The sequence below is a fragment of the Natrix helvetica genome (genome assembly GCF_964273705.1).
Source record: "Natrix helvetica genome assembly, chromosome: 1".
NCBI lineage: Eukaryota > Metazoa > Chordata > Lepidosauria > Squamata > Natricidae > Natrix > Natrix helvetica.
Genome location: NC_138548.1, coordinates 149,753,373 through 149,768,038, shown reverse-complemented (window position 1 = coordinate 149,768,038; position 14,666 = coordinate 149,753,373). Strand labels below are relative to the sequence as shown.

Genomic DNA, 14,666 nt, shown 5'->3' with positions numbered 1-14,666 from the left:
TGGACCGGACGGGCCGCCAACAGCGAGTCTTGTGAGACCATCCTGGGAGGAGTTTGATTCTGTTGCCCCCGAGGATTTGGATAGGTTGCGTGGACGGCTGCGACCCACCACATGTTTAATGGACCCGTGTCCCTCCTGGTTGGTACTGGCATCTTGGGAGGTGACCCGAGGCTGGCTTCTGGGCCTGGTGAATGCCTCATTGGGTGAGGGATCCTTACCAACCGCCTTGAAGGAGGCGGTGGTGAGGCCCTTACTTAAGAGGCCTTCACTCGACCCAATGGAGCTAGCTAATTATCGTCCAGTCTCCAACCTTCCCTTTCTAGCGAAGGTTGTTGAGAATGTGGTGGCGCAGCAGTTTCCACGACACCTTGACGAATCCGATTATCTAGACTCACGCCAGTCCGGCTTCCGACCCGGGCACAGCACAGAGACAGCCTTGGTCGCGTTGGTCGATGATCTCTGGAGGGCCAGAGATAGAGGTTGTTCCTCTATCCTGGTCCTATTAGACCTCTCGGCGGCTTTTGATACCATCGACCATGGTATCCTATTGCGCCGGTTGGAGGGGATAGGAGTCGGAGGTACCGTTTTGCGGTGGTTCGGCTCCTACCTCTCCGACCGGAAGCAATGTGTGTTGACAGGGGGACAGAGGTCGACCCCGAGGCCACTCACTTGTGGAGTGCCACAGGGGTCGGTCCTCTCGCCTCTCCTGTTCAACACATATGTGAAGCCGCTGGGTGAGATCATCCGTGGTTTTGGGGTTGAGTATCACCTCTACGCTGATGATACTCAGCTGTATATTTCAACCCCAAACCACCCCAACGAGGCTGTCGAAGTGATGTCCCGGTGTTTGGAAGCCGTCGGGGTCTGGATGGGGGACAACAGACTTAAACTCAACCCCTCCAAGACTGAGTGGCTGTGGCTACCGGCACCTCGGTTCAGCCAGCTGATTCCATCGCTGGCCATAGGGGGCGAACAATTGCCCCCTGTGGAACGGGTGCGCAATTTGGGCATCCTCCTTGATGCCCGGCTGTCAATGGATGACCATGTGGCAGCCGTGGCGAGGGGGGCGTTCCACCAGGTTCGCCTGGTGCGCCAATTGCACCCCCTACTGGACCGGGATGCCCTACGCACGGTCACTCATGCGCTGGTGACGTCCCGCCTGGATTACTGCAACGCTCTCTACATGGGGCTGCCCTTGGGACGCGCCCGGAGACTGCAGTTAGTTCAGAACGCAGCCGCGCGGGCTGTGATGGGGAGTACGAGGTACTCCCACGTAACACCTCTCCTGCGCGAGCTGCACTGGCTACCTGTGGTTTTTCGGGTACGTTTCAAGGTGCTGATTACCATCTTTAAAGCGCTCCATGGCACGGGACCTAGTTACTTGCGGGATCGCATCCTCCCACATACATCCCTGCGGCCAATTCGCTCACACAGGGAGGGACTTCTCCTGGTGCCGTCCACTAGGCAATGCCAACGGGCGACACCAAGGAGTAGGGCTTTCTCTGTGATGGGCCCAACCCTCTGGAATGACCTTCCCCCCCCCCCCCCCCCCCCCGACATTAGAACCACTTCTGACCTCCGCTCCTTCCGGCAAAAATTGAAGACCCACCTGTTCCGATTAGCAGGCCTGGCATAATTACAACTGTCCCTCCTGGCAAATGTATTATCATCTGGTTATTTTAGGGGTTTTTTAATTTATTGTGTCTATTTTAGGGGTTTAAAAACTTATATTTATATTAGCTTTGTACAGTTCTTTTAATTGCATTTTAACCTCCTCCATGCCAACTGTACATATTTAACTTTTTTATTGTATTTTGTTATATTCTGTATGGACTGTACACCGCCCCGAGTCCCTTTTGGGAGAGGGGGCGGTCTAGAAGCATCAAATATATATATCAAATATATATATATATATATACATCAAATATATATATATATATATATATATATATATATATATATATATATATATATATATATATATATAAATAAAATAAATGAATGAATGAATAAATAATAAATAAATAAATAAATAAATAAATAAATAAATAAAAACAAACCTTAGTTGGGACCAGCAATCCAGTCATGCAAAGTGGTCACTAAATGGACCTGTGCCTTTGCTTGTGATCATTTGCTTTCTCTGGCTTTACAGAACTACAAAAGTCATAAATCCAAGGATTTGCTATAAAATTACTTTTTCATCACCATTACAATTGTGGGTGGTCACTAAATGAGACATTTACTAAAGAATAAAATAAAATGTAATAAATGTGCCTTGGTTTGAAAATTATTTTCAATAATAGTTATTATGTTTATTGCCATTATATTAATGTATGATTTTTTTTCTTGTAAGTGCTCAGAAGTGCATGATTATGGTGGTCTAAAAGTCCAGTAAAGCAGAAAATAAATAAATAAATAAATAAATAAATATATACTTATTTGCCACCTTTTAAATAGAAACAAATGCAGCACGATCTGCCTATTATATGGAACTTTACACTGGCTCAACAATATTCCATGCATTTTATAATTTTAGATCAGTGATGAATTTATGAAACTATTGTTCACTTTATTTTTTTTGTCAAAACTATTTAGAAAAAAATAACAAATAATATTACTGAAATACAATAGTGGTCATTATGTTGAAAAGTGTGGGAAATATTTGGCTGATTGGACGTATTTATCCCTTGAATTGTATGAGCATACTTTATAGATCTTTTTTTCTCTCAGTGCTTGTTCTGCTTGGTTGCAGGGTGCCTTGTTTTTTGCATTGCACTTGCCTCACGCTTACAGTGGAATTATCAGTGCATGATGCCACAAAAGGTTTTGTTTATCAACCAGCTTTTCACAGAGCCCAGTGCTTTATTCAACAATAAAGGAAGAAAATGTTGATTAATTATATAGCGTGTACAAGTACTACTTAAAGTTATTTATATAGTAAATAATCGACATCTCAGTCACTTATACAGAGATTTTCTTAACATCCAAATTGTAAAGTAAGCTAAATGCAGATGAATGTAATAACCTTAAGGTGTCTTGAAAGTTCTAATATGTACTAATTTGATTTTATGTTTTAGGAGATCGTGACCACAGTTGCCCTGTTTTGTTCATTCTAGATGAGTTTGATTTGTTTGTCCATCATAAGAATCAAACGTTACTATACAACCTTTTTGATATATCACAATCTGCACAGACGCCTATAGCTGTTATTGGTCTGACTTGTAGGCTGGTAAGACAATACAATTCCCCCCCTCCTCCCCGTAAGTCATTGGGAGTGTGCAAGTTCAAATACTAACTACTGAAAGTATTTCTGGTTTTGATTACAGATAGTTTTTTACTTACGACTGGTCACTTAGAAACTTCAAAGTTATGATGGACTCTCTCCCCCCAGCCCCCCTCTCCCTAATTTTGAGTTATGTGACTGATTTTGAGTGCTCAGTACCGACCCGCATTTATGGCTATTTACAGCACCCTCATGGTCACATGACTGCAATTTATGACTGTTTTGCTGAAAAAACAGTGTTTATTTCTGGTTTCTGGCAAAAACCAGCTCATGGCAGACTACAGGTTGCTTAACAACTGTAGTGTTTGCTTAATGACTGCCACAAAAAAAGTTGTAAAATTGGGTTGGTCATACCATGACTTAACAGTGGTGATTTCCAGAGCTCAATTGCAGTTGTAAGTCGAGGACTACCTATAAATACAAGTAGAGATGCTTTCAGGAGTTGTGAATTGGTTTCAGGTATGTAGTGTAGGAAGCTGTTGTCAACCCTGGAGGCCATCTTTTACTTTGGATCTTTGGGGCTGCTACACTTGGTGGATGGGCATGCTGTGGGAAATGGGAGGGAGGGGTGGATGGAGACAGGGAGAGATGTATAGCCATAATAACATTCTTTTCCCTCGGAGTTAAGGACATTCAGCTTGCACCTGGAGAGGCGTGATTGGGAAGTTACTCCAGTTGGGATGGGGACATGATTGGACCATGTGAAGGACATGTGGGTGCAGGGGAAGGAACTTTGATCTTAATTTGGGTGGGGAAAATCCAGAGGCCTTCAGATTCAGGTTTTACTATATGTGCCAGTATGACATCTCTAACAAATGGAACTTTGAGGAAAATGCCTGCTTTGGAGTTTTACTTCTGTTGGGGGCATTACTTGGAACCCTGACAGCTGTTTCACCCATAACAGTTCATGAATAATATAATAGGCAAAAGTACTTCACTTGCTACTGGCTTAAGGTTTCTTCCTGATGAATTTTGAGAACTCTACAAAAGAAAGTTCATACAGGTAGTTGTTATGTTGCTTTATTTGCTAACCATGGAGCCCTTAGTGTCTCTGAGCCTGATTGTTTTCTTGCAGATGTTTCATTGCCCAACTAGGTAACATCTTCAGTGCTAGAAGGCACTGGGGTTTATACAACTGATGATGTTTATCTACCGTATTTTTTGGAGTATAAGACACACCTTTTTCCCTCAAAAAAGAGGCTGAAAATCTGGGTGCGTCTTATACACTGAATACAGCATTTGTTGCCTCCTGAAAACCCGCTCGCTTCACCCAAATGGCCCTGCAGAGCCTTTAGGAGGCTTCCAGAGTGCTCCTGGGGGCTGGAGAGGGCAGAAATGAACGAACCCCCCCCCCCTACCAGCCCTCAGGAGCGCTCTATTAGCCTCCTAAAGGCTTTACATGCCTTTTTTTTATTTACAAAAACGGGACCGTTTTCATGAAAAATGGGGCGTTTTTTGCTTGTTTTTGGCCCCCCATCCCCCAGGAACACTCTATAAGCCTCCTAAAGGCTATTCATGCCCTTTTTCTGAAAAAAACAACGGGCCCGTTTTTGCGAAAAAAAGGGGTGTTTTTGGGAGGTCTGCAGAGTGCAAAACCTTTTTTCAAAAAAATTGCCTCTTCAAAATCTTGGTGTGTCTTATACTCCGGTGCGTCTTATACTCCAAAAAATATGGTAGTTGTATAATAAAACATCTGCAAGAAAAGAACCAAGCTCAGAGAACACCAAGGAGTCCCCACAGTTCAGCCCTGAGCTACAAATATTATCTTCTACAGTTACTTGCTAACCCTCTCAGTGGTTTGGAAGAGTAACACACACACAAAGAAAAACCAATTATCAAAAGCGGAACCATTCAAAATATGGATTGAAAAAATCATATTATTCTGAGCATGGGACTACATTTCTTCTGTTCATGTTTTTGATGCTTCAAAACTTCTGTTTAACATCTCTGTGGCACGGAATTCTAGACTAGATGGGCAGTTGTGGCTTGATTTAAATAGCTCTTCTTGTTTGCAGTGTATGAGTGTTTATTTTATTTTAAACTTCAGCATTTTAAACTATCATTACAAGCTCTTAATATTTTGCGATTTCTACCTGAATTTATAGATGAACTAGAAGCTTCATTCATAAACATCTGAGTTTTGTTCAAAGCTACTCTTGAAATTTATGAGCTCTGCAGAATAATAGCATTAGATATTTATCACTAAATATCCAATATCCTTGGACTAAATGCTAATTGCAAACTGTATGTAATCTTTTATTAGGATATTTTAGAACTCATGGAGAAAAGAGTGAAGTCAAGATTTTCTCACCGGCAAATATACTTAATGAATTCCTTTGATTTTAAAACATATTTGAATATTTGTAAAGAACAGTTATCCCTTCCTCCAGAATTTCCAGAAAAGTCCTTTATCCAGAAGTGGAATAGACACATACAGGTAATTTAGGCATAAGAAGCAACTGAATCGCTTATGTGGACATTGGTTTTATATATGATTGGAAAATTAGCAAGGCAAACTTGGATCCAAGAACAGTTCCCCTGGGAAGCATTTGGGCTATTTTGTCCATTTTTTTGGAATCCTGTTGATTTCTGAGGACCAAAAGAAACAACAAGGAAGAAAGGCCGATTTGCCCATTGTTACTGTGGCCTGCAAGATCATTTTGTTTGCACAGTTAGTATTAAAGGGAGGAGAAAGTGAATGTGCAAATCATTGTGCTTGATGTTTTGCTCCTTTAGCTTTCTACACATATACACTTTTTTACTTCCCACCTTTATTACTTCATTAGTAACTCAAGGTGGCAAAAGTGCACAATGCTCCTTTCTCCTCTTTTCCCTACAACAGCACCCTGTGAGGTGGGTTGAACTGAGAGAGACTGACTAGGCCAAAGTCATCCAGATGGCTTTCATGCCTAACCAGGCTATATAGAGGTGCTTTGCATTTCATTTCTTTGTTTTGTGAAGCAGCTATGCATCCACATACAATGTGTAGTCATCAGTGGTATAAAGTATAAAGCAGTCCCTTGAACCTGGAAAAGGACACCGCTGCTTTATTAATTTCATGGGGAATGTGCACAATCCTGTAAACGTAACTATAGCCACCATGAGCCATAATCATGAATGTTTCACTACTATCTACTTCTTCATCTAAACTTCTGAGAGCTTCTGTGGTATGTGGAGTTGAAGCAATTGAATGAGTCATTCAGGCAGTGAGTCATTGTAAGCTTATTCAGCTTATTCAACTCCCTTTCAATCTTGTTCCTAAAGTTCTCTAAACAAGATACATTTTAAGTGAGATGTTTATCTATAGAACCAGATACTGCTTAAAAGTTTTGAGTTTTGAAATAGGACACAAAATGCCAAGTTTTAGAATAGTATACAGGTGAAACTCGAAAAATTAGAATATCGTACAAAAGTTCATTTATTTCAGTAATGCAACTTAAAAGGTGAAACTAATACATGAGATAAGACTCATAACATGCAAAGCAAGATGAAAACCCCAAATCCACCATCTCAGAAAATTAGAATATTACATGCAATCAATAAAACAAGGATTGTACATAGAACAATATCTGAAAAGTATAAACATGCATATGTACTCAGTACTTGGTTTGGGCCCCTTTTACAGCAATTACTACCTCAGTGTGGCGTGGCATGGAAGCTATTAGCCTGTGGCACTGCTGAGGTGTTATGAAAGACCAGGATGCTTCAATAGCGGCCTTCAGCTCTTCTACATTGTTCGGTCTCATGTCTCTCATCTTTCTCTTGGCAATGCCCCATAGATTTTCTATGGGGTTCAGGTCAGGTGAGTTTGCTGGCCAATCAAGCACAGTAATCCCATTGGTCATTGAACCAGGTTTTGGTGCTTTTGGCAGTGTGGGCAGCTGGAAAATGAAGTCAGCATCCCCATAAAGCTCATCTGTGGAAGGAAGCATGAAGTGCTCCAAAATCTCCTGGTAGACAGCTGCGTTGACTCTGGTCTTAATGAAGCACAGTGGTCCAAAGTCCTGTTGAGCAACTTTTGCATCTCATTTTGAAACCAAGAACCCAGAGTATGGAGGAGGAATGGAGAGACCAATCAAGCACAGTAATCCCACAATCATTGAACCAGGTTTTAATGCTTTGGCAAAAGTTGCTCTCATCAGAAAAGAGGACTTTGGACCACTGAGCAACAGGACTTAGGGCCACTGTACTTCATTAAGACCAGGGTTAACGCAGCAGTCTACCAGGAGATTTTGGAATTTCAGGTTTTTAAAATAAAACTAGTGTGCCTTTTTCCCAATACAGAATAGAACCTATTGTGTGCCTAATGGCCATTTATTTTGCTTAAATAAGTATGAATTTGTAGAAGAATTGAGCAGTGTTGATATCTTTTCTGCTGCTTTGATTCAGCGACATCTTTCCCCAAAAATGGCAACATATTTTATAAGTGAAAATGAGGAGTAATAATGATAACTCTAATTGGAGAAGTCTTCAAAATAGCTGCTTACTACTTATGAGATAAACATTCATATTTAAACCTTTAATTCAAGTTTCTTGGACTGAAATAATTGCTACAGAGAAAACCAAAATGTTACCGTACATGTCTTTGAGGGATATTCCACTGGCCATTCAAAAATTTCCCGTGATGCGGGAACCATTTTGTAAGCATTGCTGAAATTTCAGACAGAAATATAGCAAGTGTTTCTCTCAAAGCAGAAGACATAAAATAGGGAGTCTCATTAAAAGTTTTGCATCTTTCTATCTGGGCATTCTGCATAAGTCTAAGCTGTCAAAAACCACTGTTTGTTGTTTGTTGATGTCTGAAATGTTCTTGAATCTTGTTTCTTCCTCCTCACAGTTCCCATAAAACAACAACAACCCTAGAACCATTGTATTTAAATATGTGTTTGGCCTTGGGCCATTCTTAAGCATTCAGAGTCTGTCAGGATTGCAGAATAAGTAAATGAGAAATAAATGAACAAAGTTGCATGCTCATGGTGATCATTAAGACATTTGTAAAATGTCTTACAGCTAAATAAAAAGATAAAGTAGCACTATTGCTATACAGCAAGGGTGCCAAACTTGATTCCATTGAGGGCTGCATCATGCTTGTGTTTGACCTTGGGGTAGGGGGAGTGTGTCGCCAGGGTAGGAATTCCTTTTCGCTGGCAGAGGCACTGTGGGCTGGTTCTTTGCCGTTTCCAGGGTGAGCCCGCAGGCCAGATCTAAGCACCCTGCAGGCCGAATTTGGCCCCAGGGCCTTGAGTTTGACACCCCTGTTATAGAGCAAAGTATTATAAAAAAATCTGCCTAAATTTCTCCCTTTCCTATCCCCTCTGTGGAGAATAACTTGCTCATTCAATTACCTTAATCCAAAATGTAGCTGCGTTTTAATAATTTATAACTGATAGATTTAAAAGGGGGTTTGAAATTGGTTTCTAAAATTGTTACAGAAAGTCCTCAGATAACAATGGTAACTAAGACTGCAATTTTTATTGCTAAGTGATATAGTTGTAAATCATGTACACATGTGACTCTGCCACTTATTTTTGCAGAAATTCTGGTACATACCATTGCTGCTGTCAAATAAATCACTATAGGTTGTTAAACGAGGACATCACATGGTTGTCAATCTCTTTATGGCTTCCTCATAGACTTTGCTTATAGGAAGCCAACTGAGGTTACAAATGGTGACTATGTGACTGTGAGATGAGGCAACATCGTAATTGCAAGTTCACAGTCATGGGGATATTATAGATTGTAACTTTCGCATTCAACACAATTGTAAATTCAAATGGTTGCAGAATGAATGATCATTAAGCAAAGACTACTGTATGCCATTCTCTCTAGTAAGGCATATTTGTGTTATTGATAAATATGTAATATTAAATGTTTTGATACATAATTTACATGTAAATTAAGCAACTCTTCATCATTACTTTGTATAAAGATGTTACAGTAGAATAATCAATTATTTTAAAATTAATTTTAGTCTCTTCTAGAAGACACAAAAGTTCAAGATGTTCTACAAAATCAATTTTATTATAATAAAGACCTGCGGTGTCTGTTCATGTTGCTGGTAAGATGTTAGTATTTTAATTTCTTATTTCTAATCAAGAAATAAACTAGCAATTCTGTAGAATGGAAAAAAAGTATTATTGCTAAGAGAAAAAAATCTGACTTTATGCTAAAGTTTATAATCAATACATGATAAATGGTTTAGATATTTCTCCTTAAAATGTTTATAAGCTTTAGCAGATAAAACAAAAACCTACAAGTAATTTTCAAGGAAGGAAAAATAATTTAAATTAATGGAATAGAATGTTAAGAACAATGGAATGTATTCCAATTAACACCCTGTGTGAGTCTGAGCATAAACGTTTTTGTGATGAATCTATTGCAAGGATAAAATTGTGGATTTTTAAAATGTCATTTAGTTAGGACCTACAATTTGGGTGCAGAATTGAAAAACAGATTTAACATGCTCTGAACAAAGAGACACCAATCAGAAGATGTCTTTGGAACATTCTGAGTGGAGCTTCTTGCAACAAAACAAAAATCTACTTAAGTTGTCTGATGTAGAAAACCATGGGAATTTGCTCATTTATTCGCCTGTAGTGGTAGTCCCATGTTGATTGCTATTTACTACCCAACCTCTATAAAGAGATGGTGTGATGGAACCATGCTGCCACCCTCAATTCCAACCAAAAAAGACAAGTCCAAATAAGCCTCAGCAAAACATCTAATCTGCCTCATAAGATTTTCACATGACTCAGCTTTATGCCAAGCTGATGCTTACTATTGATCCCTGATCAGGTTCTCTAAGTTAGCCAATTTGAGTTTTTCTTTTTGCAGAATACTTTCATCTTGCGATTTGTTCTGTCTTGGGCAATGTACAGTGTATTTATTCAGAGCAACAAAAATTATTACACCTGAAAGAGTGTAGTAATAATCTGTTTATTATTAATTTTTGTGAGAAATTGGATACTTTATTTTGGAATGAAAAATATTCTCTATTTGCAGATGCTTGCTTCAAATAATATAACTGTGTCCCACCCTTATATTCGCGTCTCTGACTTCCTGGAAGCCAGTAAAGTCTGCAGAATGGACACAAAAGCAAATATTGTGCATGGTAAGATAATATTTGAAAAAATGAATGTATAAAATTTCAATACAGGTAGTCCTCGGCTTACAACAGTTTGTTTAGTGTCCATTTAAAGATACGACGGCACTGAAAAATGTGACATGATTGTTTTTCAGTTATGTCCTTTGCAGTATCTCCATGATCATGTGATCAAAATTCAGATGCTTGGCAACTGATTCATATTTATGACCGTTGAGGCCATAAACATGAAACAGTTGCTAAGCATCTGTGTCCCAAGGCCACATGATCACCTTTTGTGACCTGACAAGCAAGTCAGTGGGGAAGCCAGATTCACTTAATAATTGGGTTACTAAGTTATCAACTGCAGTAATTCACTTAACAATTGTGGCAAGAAAGTTCATAAAATTGAGTAAAACTCACTTAACAAATATCTCACTTAACAACAGAAATGTTGAGCTCAATTGTGGTCATAAGTCAAGGACTACCTGTGTAACATTAAGGGAGGAAGGGATTAATACATACCACATTTTTCACACTATTAAAATGCACCGGACCATATAAGATGCACATTAGCTTTAGAGGAGGAAAACAAGAAAAAAAAAATCTGCCTCTACCTCCCAGCATCCATTAGGTATTTATTTGGCTAGGACCTTGCAGCAAACAGCCTGGTCAGCTTCAGCACGTTATCACGGCTACAGCACGTGGTTTGTCAGGGCTCCACTCTGTTGTGCCCACCACCGTCAACCGAGCTGAGCTGCTGCCGCTGCCAGGAAACATTGGAGCCTTTGTTGCCAAGCATCTGATTGGCAGTTGGATCGGTATTCTGGGAGGCTGATCCAACCGCCAACCAGCTGCTTTGCAGTGAAGGCTCCAGCGTTCCCCGGCGATGGCGAACGGCAGCATCAGTGACAGCCAGTGGCAGTTAATGCCGCCACTGCACCAACACCCCTCCCCCACCACAATATTTGCTCTAAGATACACAGACATTTCCACCTATTTGGGGGGGGGGGGGAGAGTACATCTTATAGTGTGAAAAATATAGTAATTTATGTACAATCATAAAATTATGTGGGTAGAAACATCCACCATTGAAACATGTTTTCTCCATTGCTTTTGAAGCTTGATGAGTAGGCTTACTAAACCAGGGTTTTTCTCCATGAAAGAACTGCTAACATCTCTCCCCCACACACACCTACAGAGACACATATGCATAGCTATGTACATATATATATATTTATTAAAGAATTTTAAGAGAATACAAGCAATGCAAAATTTGAAAGAGAAAAAGTAAAGTAACAAAAAAAAGTACAAAGAAAGGAAAGACAGAAAACATTATAAAGAATATTATCCTTTCTATAATCAGACAAGTCAATTTTGCCATCTTTGCTAATTCTGTCATCTTCACTAGTCATTCTCCATTTGGAGTATTTCAGAGTCTTTCCATTTTTGTTCATATAATAATCTCATAGCAGTTACCATATATAAAAATAATATTTTATTTTGTAATTGTGTATCGATTATTCCAAGCAAGAAAAGTTATAGTTTCAACTGAATATTAATCTTTAAAAATCTTACTGTATTTGAACCCAGATAAACCTTCATATTTTCCAAATTTCCAATATAGGTTTGATGTACTTTTCTTAGTTCTAGATAATTTTTCTGCAGTCATGTGCATTTTAGGTTAAAACATAATATAAATTTTAGCCACATCTTTTCCATCATTCCATTAATATATTATGTCCAAAGTTTTTATTCCTTTTTATTATATATGCTTTCACTTGTTATTATTTCATTTCAAATTTTGACAAGCATTTATACAGTTTGGCAATTATGTGCTCATCATTTGTACATAATTCAAATTGTTTTATGCTGTTCAAATGTCCTGTTACTATTTTAAATCTTTCTCTTAACTAGACCTAGGAAAACCATTGAAATCTAAATCCCTCCATAGTCAATCTCTTGATTTTCATCTTCTAACAGGTCTCTCTATATTAACCATCTCCCTTTTGCCTGCTGTTTCTTTTCTACAAAATGCTGCTTGTGCATTTTTGGGCACAATCTGAATTTATATCCGTATTCAATATTATTTTTCAACTGTCTGTAGAAACCACATTAATCTTCAGCAATAAAGACAATTTTTATCTTCTCAGTAAAATGATCTCGAATAACTAAAAACTGTTAGGATATCCTTGAAGGTCCAAATGCACATGACAAATGACATGTATAAAAAAATGATTGCAAGCCCAAAGTCCGCATATTCTATTTGAACACCAAAATTATACTTTGGATATTTTAAAAAGTGCTAATTTTTATCATCTTTCTCTTCTAGGTCTGTCTGTGCTGGAATTGTGCCTCATAATAGCTATGAAACATTTAAATGATACTTATGAAGGAGAACCATTTAATTTTCAGATGGTTTATCATGGTGAGTTGGTAGGTGTTTTTTAAAATGACATATTGTTCCCCTAAAGCTGTAAAGTAATTAATACATGTTTGTTAATGCAGAGTATCAGAAGTTTGTACAGAGGAAAGCGCATACTGTGTATAAGTTTGAGAAGCCTGTTGTCATGAAGGTAGGTGTAGTTTCTTGTCTTGAAAAATCTGGTTTCTACTCTATTATCATAGAACATTACTGTTCCAGATTCTTTTAACATTTAAACGTGTTTTTTTCTGAAATTTTGGTGCTGAAAAACTCTTAGCTGAATTTTTATATTTGACCATTATGCTTGGTGTTGTACTGCCCTCTGGTGGGCAGTTAATGCATTGTTGTAGCTTCCCACTTTAATTTAGGGCGAATTTTGACACGGTGACTCAATGGCTAAGACGCTGAACTTGTCGATCAGAAAGGTCACAGTTTGGCGTTTCAAATCCCTAGTGCCGTATAATGGAGTGAGCTCTCGTTACTTGTCCCTGCTTCTGCCAACCTAACAGTTTGAAAGCATGTAAAAATGCAAGTAGAAAAATAGGAACCACCTTTGGTGAGAAGGTAACAGCATTCCATGCGCCTTTGGTGTTTAGTCATGCTGGCCACATGGCCTCGGAGATGTCTTCAAACTGCGCTGGCTCTTTGGCTTTGAAATGGAGATGAGCACCACCCTCTAAAGTCAGGAACAACTAGCACATATGTGCGAGGGGAACCTTTACCTTTACTCTTGATATCCAATTATTGCTTAGATGGATTGTGATTTTAATTTTCCTCATACTTTTCTATTATCTTTTATCTACAGAATATAGTTTAGGCTGACTCTACACATGATTTGCTTGTGTTACTTCATTTTTAGGCCTTTGAACGCTTGCAGCATCTTGAATTGATAAAACCCGTAGAAGGCCCATCTAATTCTGTACAAAAAGAATATTTGCTAATGAAACTGCTCCTGGACAACAGCCAAGTTATGGAAGCTTTGCAGGTATATCCAAACTGTCCAACGGATGTCAAACAATGGGCTACCACCTCAGTTCATTGATTTTATATATATTTAATAAGTTTGAATTTCATTGAAGTTAACCAGTCTTCACCAGTGATACCATTTGAAAAAACATCTTGTAATTATAGACATTTGTCTTCAGCTGTTATGGAACTTGCTTAAATAATTGGAGGGATTGGTTCCTCTTCATTTTAAATAAAGAAAAATTCTCCAAGAAGTATATTATTTGGATCAAGATTAGAAATTACCATATTAAAATGTTCTTATGTATCAAATGAAAGTAATTTTCATTTTAGTTTATTTTTTTCTGAACACGAATATCTATTGCCCAAAATGTTTAAAAAGAAATTTCTTAGGTGAATAAAATTGATACTAAAGTATCTAAAAACTCATGTGTTCTGTTATAGTTCAGTAGGGAAGTAAGGTTTTCTTTTCAGAGAATTGAACAGACTCAACATCATTTTGTGAACATAGTAGTAGTTACTCAAGACACGGGAACTACTTTCTTAGTCTTAAAATACAATTCTAATAAAAAGAAATCTAATTTTGGTATATTACACCTATTTGAATATTGTAGTAACAGTATTCCCTGACAAAGTGGCATTGTAAGCAGGAGCAACCTAGATAAGACATTTCTGTTCTCTATAAAATGTGATAATATTGCAGACTTGGGAGCTAGGACCATAAGAAGAAATCTTTTATTAATAGAGACATAATTCCTATCTACTCTTCATTGAATTAATGCAATGTAAAGTTAGATATTAAAGGCAATCTTGTTTGTAAATTACCAGGTTATATGGCTATCTACCTAACTGGAGACTGAAAAGTATAATTTGGTTTTATGGATTATTCACATAAAAAGAGACATCCTGTT

The 14,666-nt window shown here is 38.4% G+C and overlaps 1 protein-coding gene across 8 annotated transcripts in view; it reads left to right on the top strand.

The window, feature by feature from the left end:
- The window catches only part of ORC4 (origin recognition complex subunit 4), a 32,910-nt gene extending 18,738 nt beyond the window's left edge, over positions 1–14,172 (top strand). For 7 of the 8 annotated variants that reach the window (XM_081962962.1, XM_081962964.1, XM_081962960.1 and 4 more), the window contains 7 exons: positions 3,078–3,229; positions 5,547–5,720; positions 9,255–9,341; positions 10,286–10,394; positions 12,697–12,792; positions 12,873–12,940; positions 13,649–14,172. In XM_081962962.1, the coding sequence (XP_081819088.1) occupies positions 3,078–3,229; positions 5,547–5,720; positions 9,255–9,341; positions 10,286–10,394; positions 12,697–12,792; positions 12,873–12,940; positions 13,649–13,831 (869 nt within the window). In that variant the 3' untranslated portion in view covers positions 13,832–14,172. The remainder of the gene's footprint in view (positions 1–3,077; positions 3,230–5,546; positions 5,721–9,254; positions 9,342–10,285; positions 10,395–12,696; positions 12,793–12,872; positions 12,941–13,648) is intronic. The other variant, XM_081962966.1, reaches the window with a different exon arrangement.
- Positions 14,173–14,666: the final 494 nt, after the last annotated feature.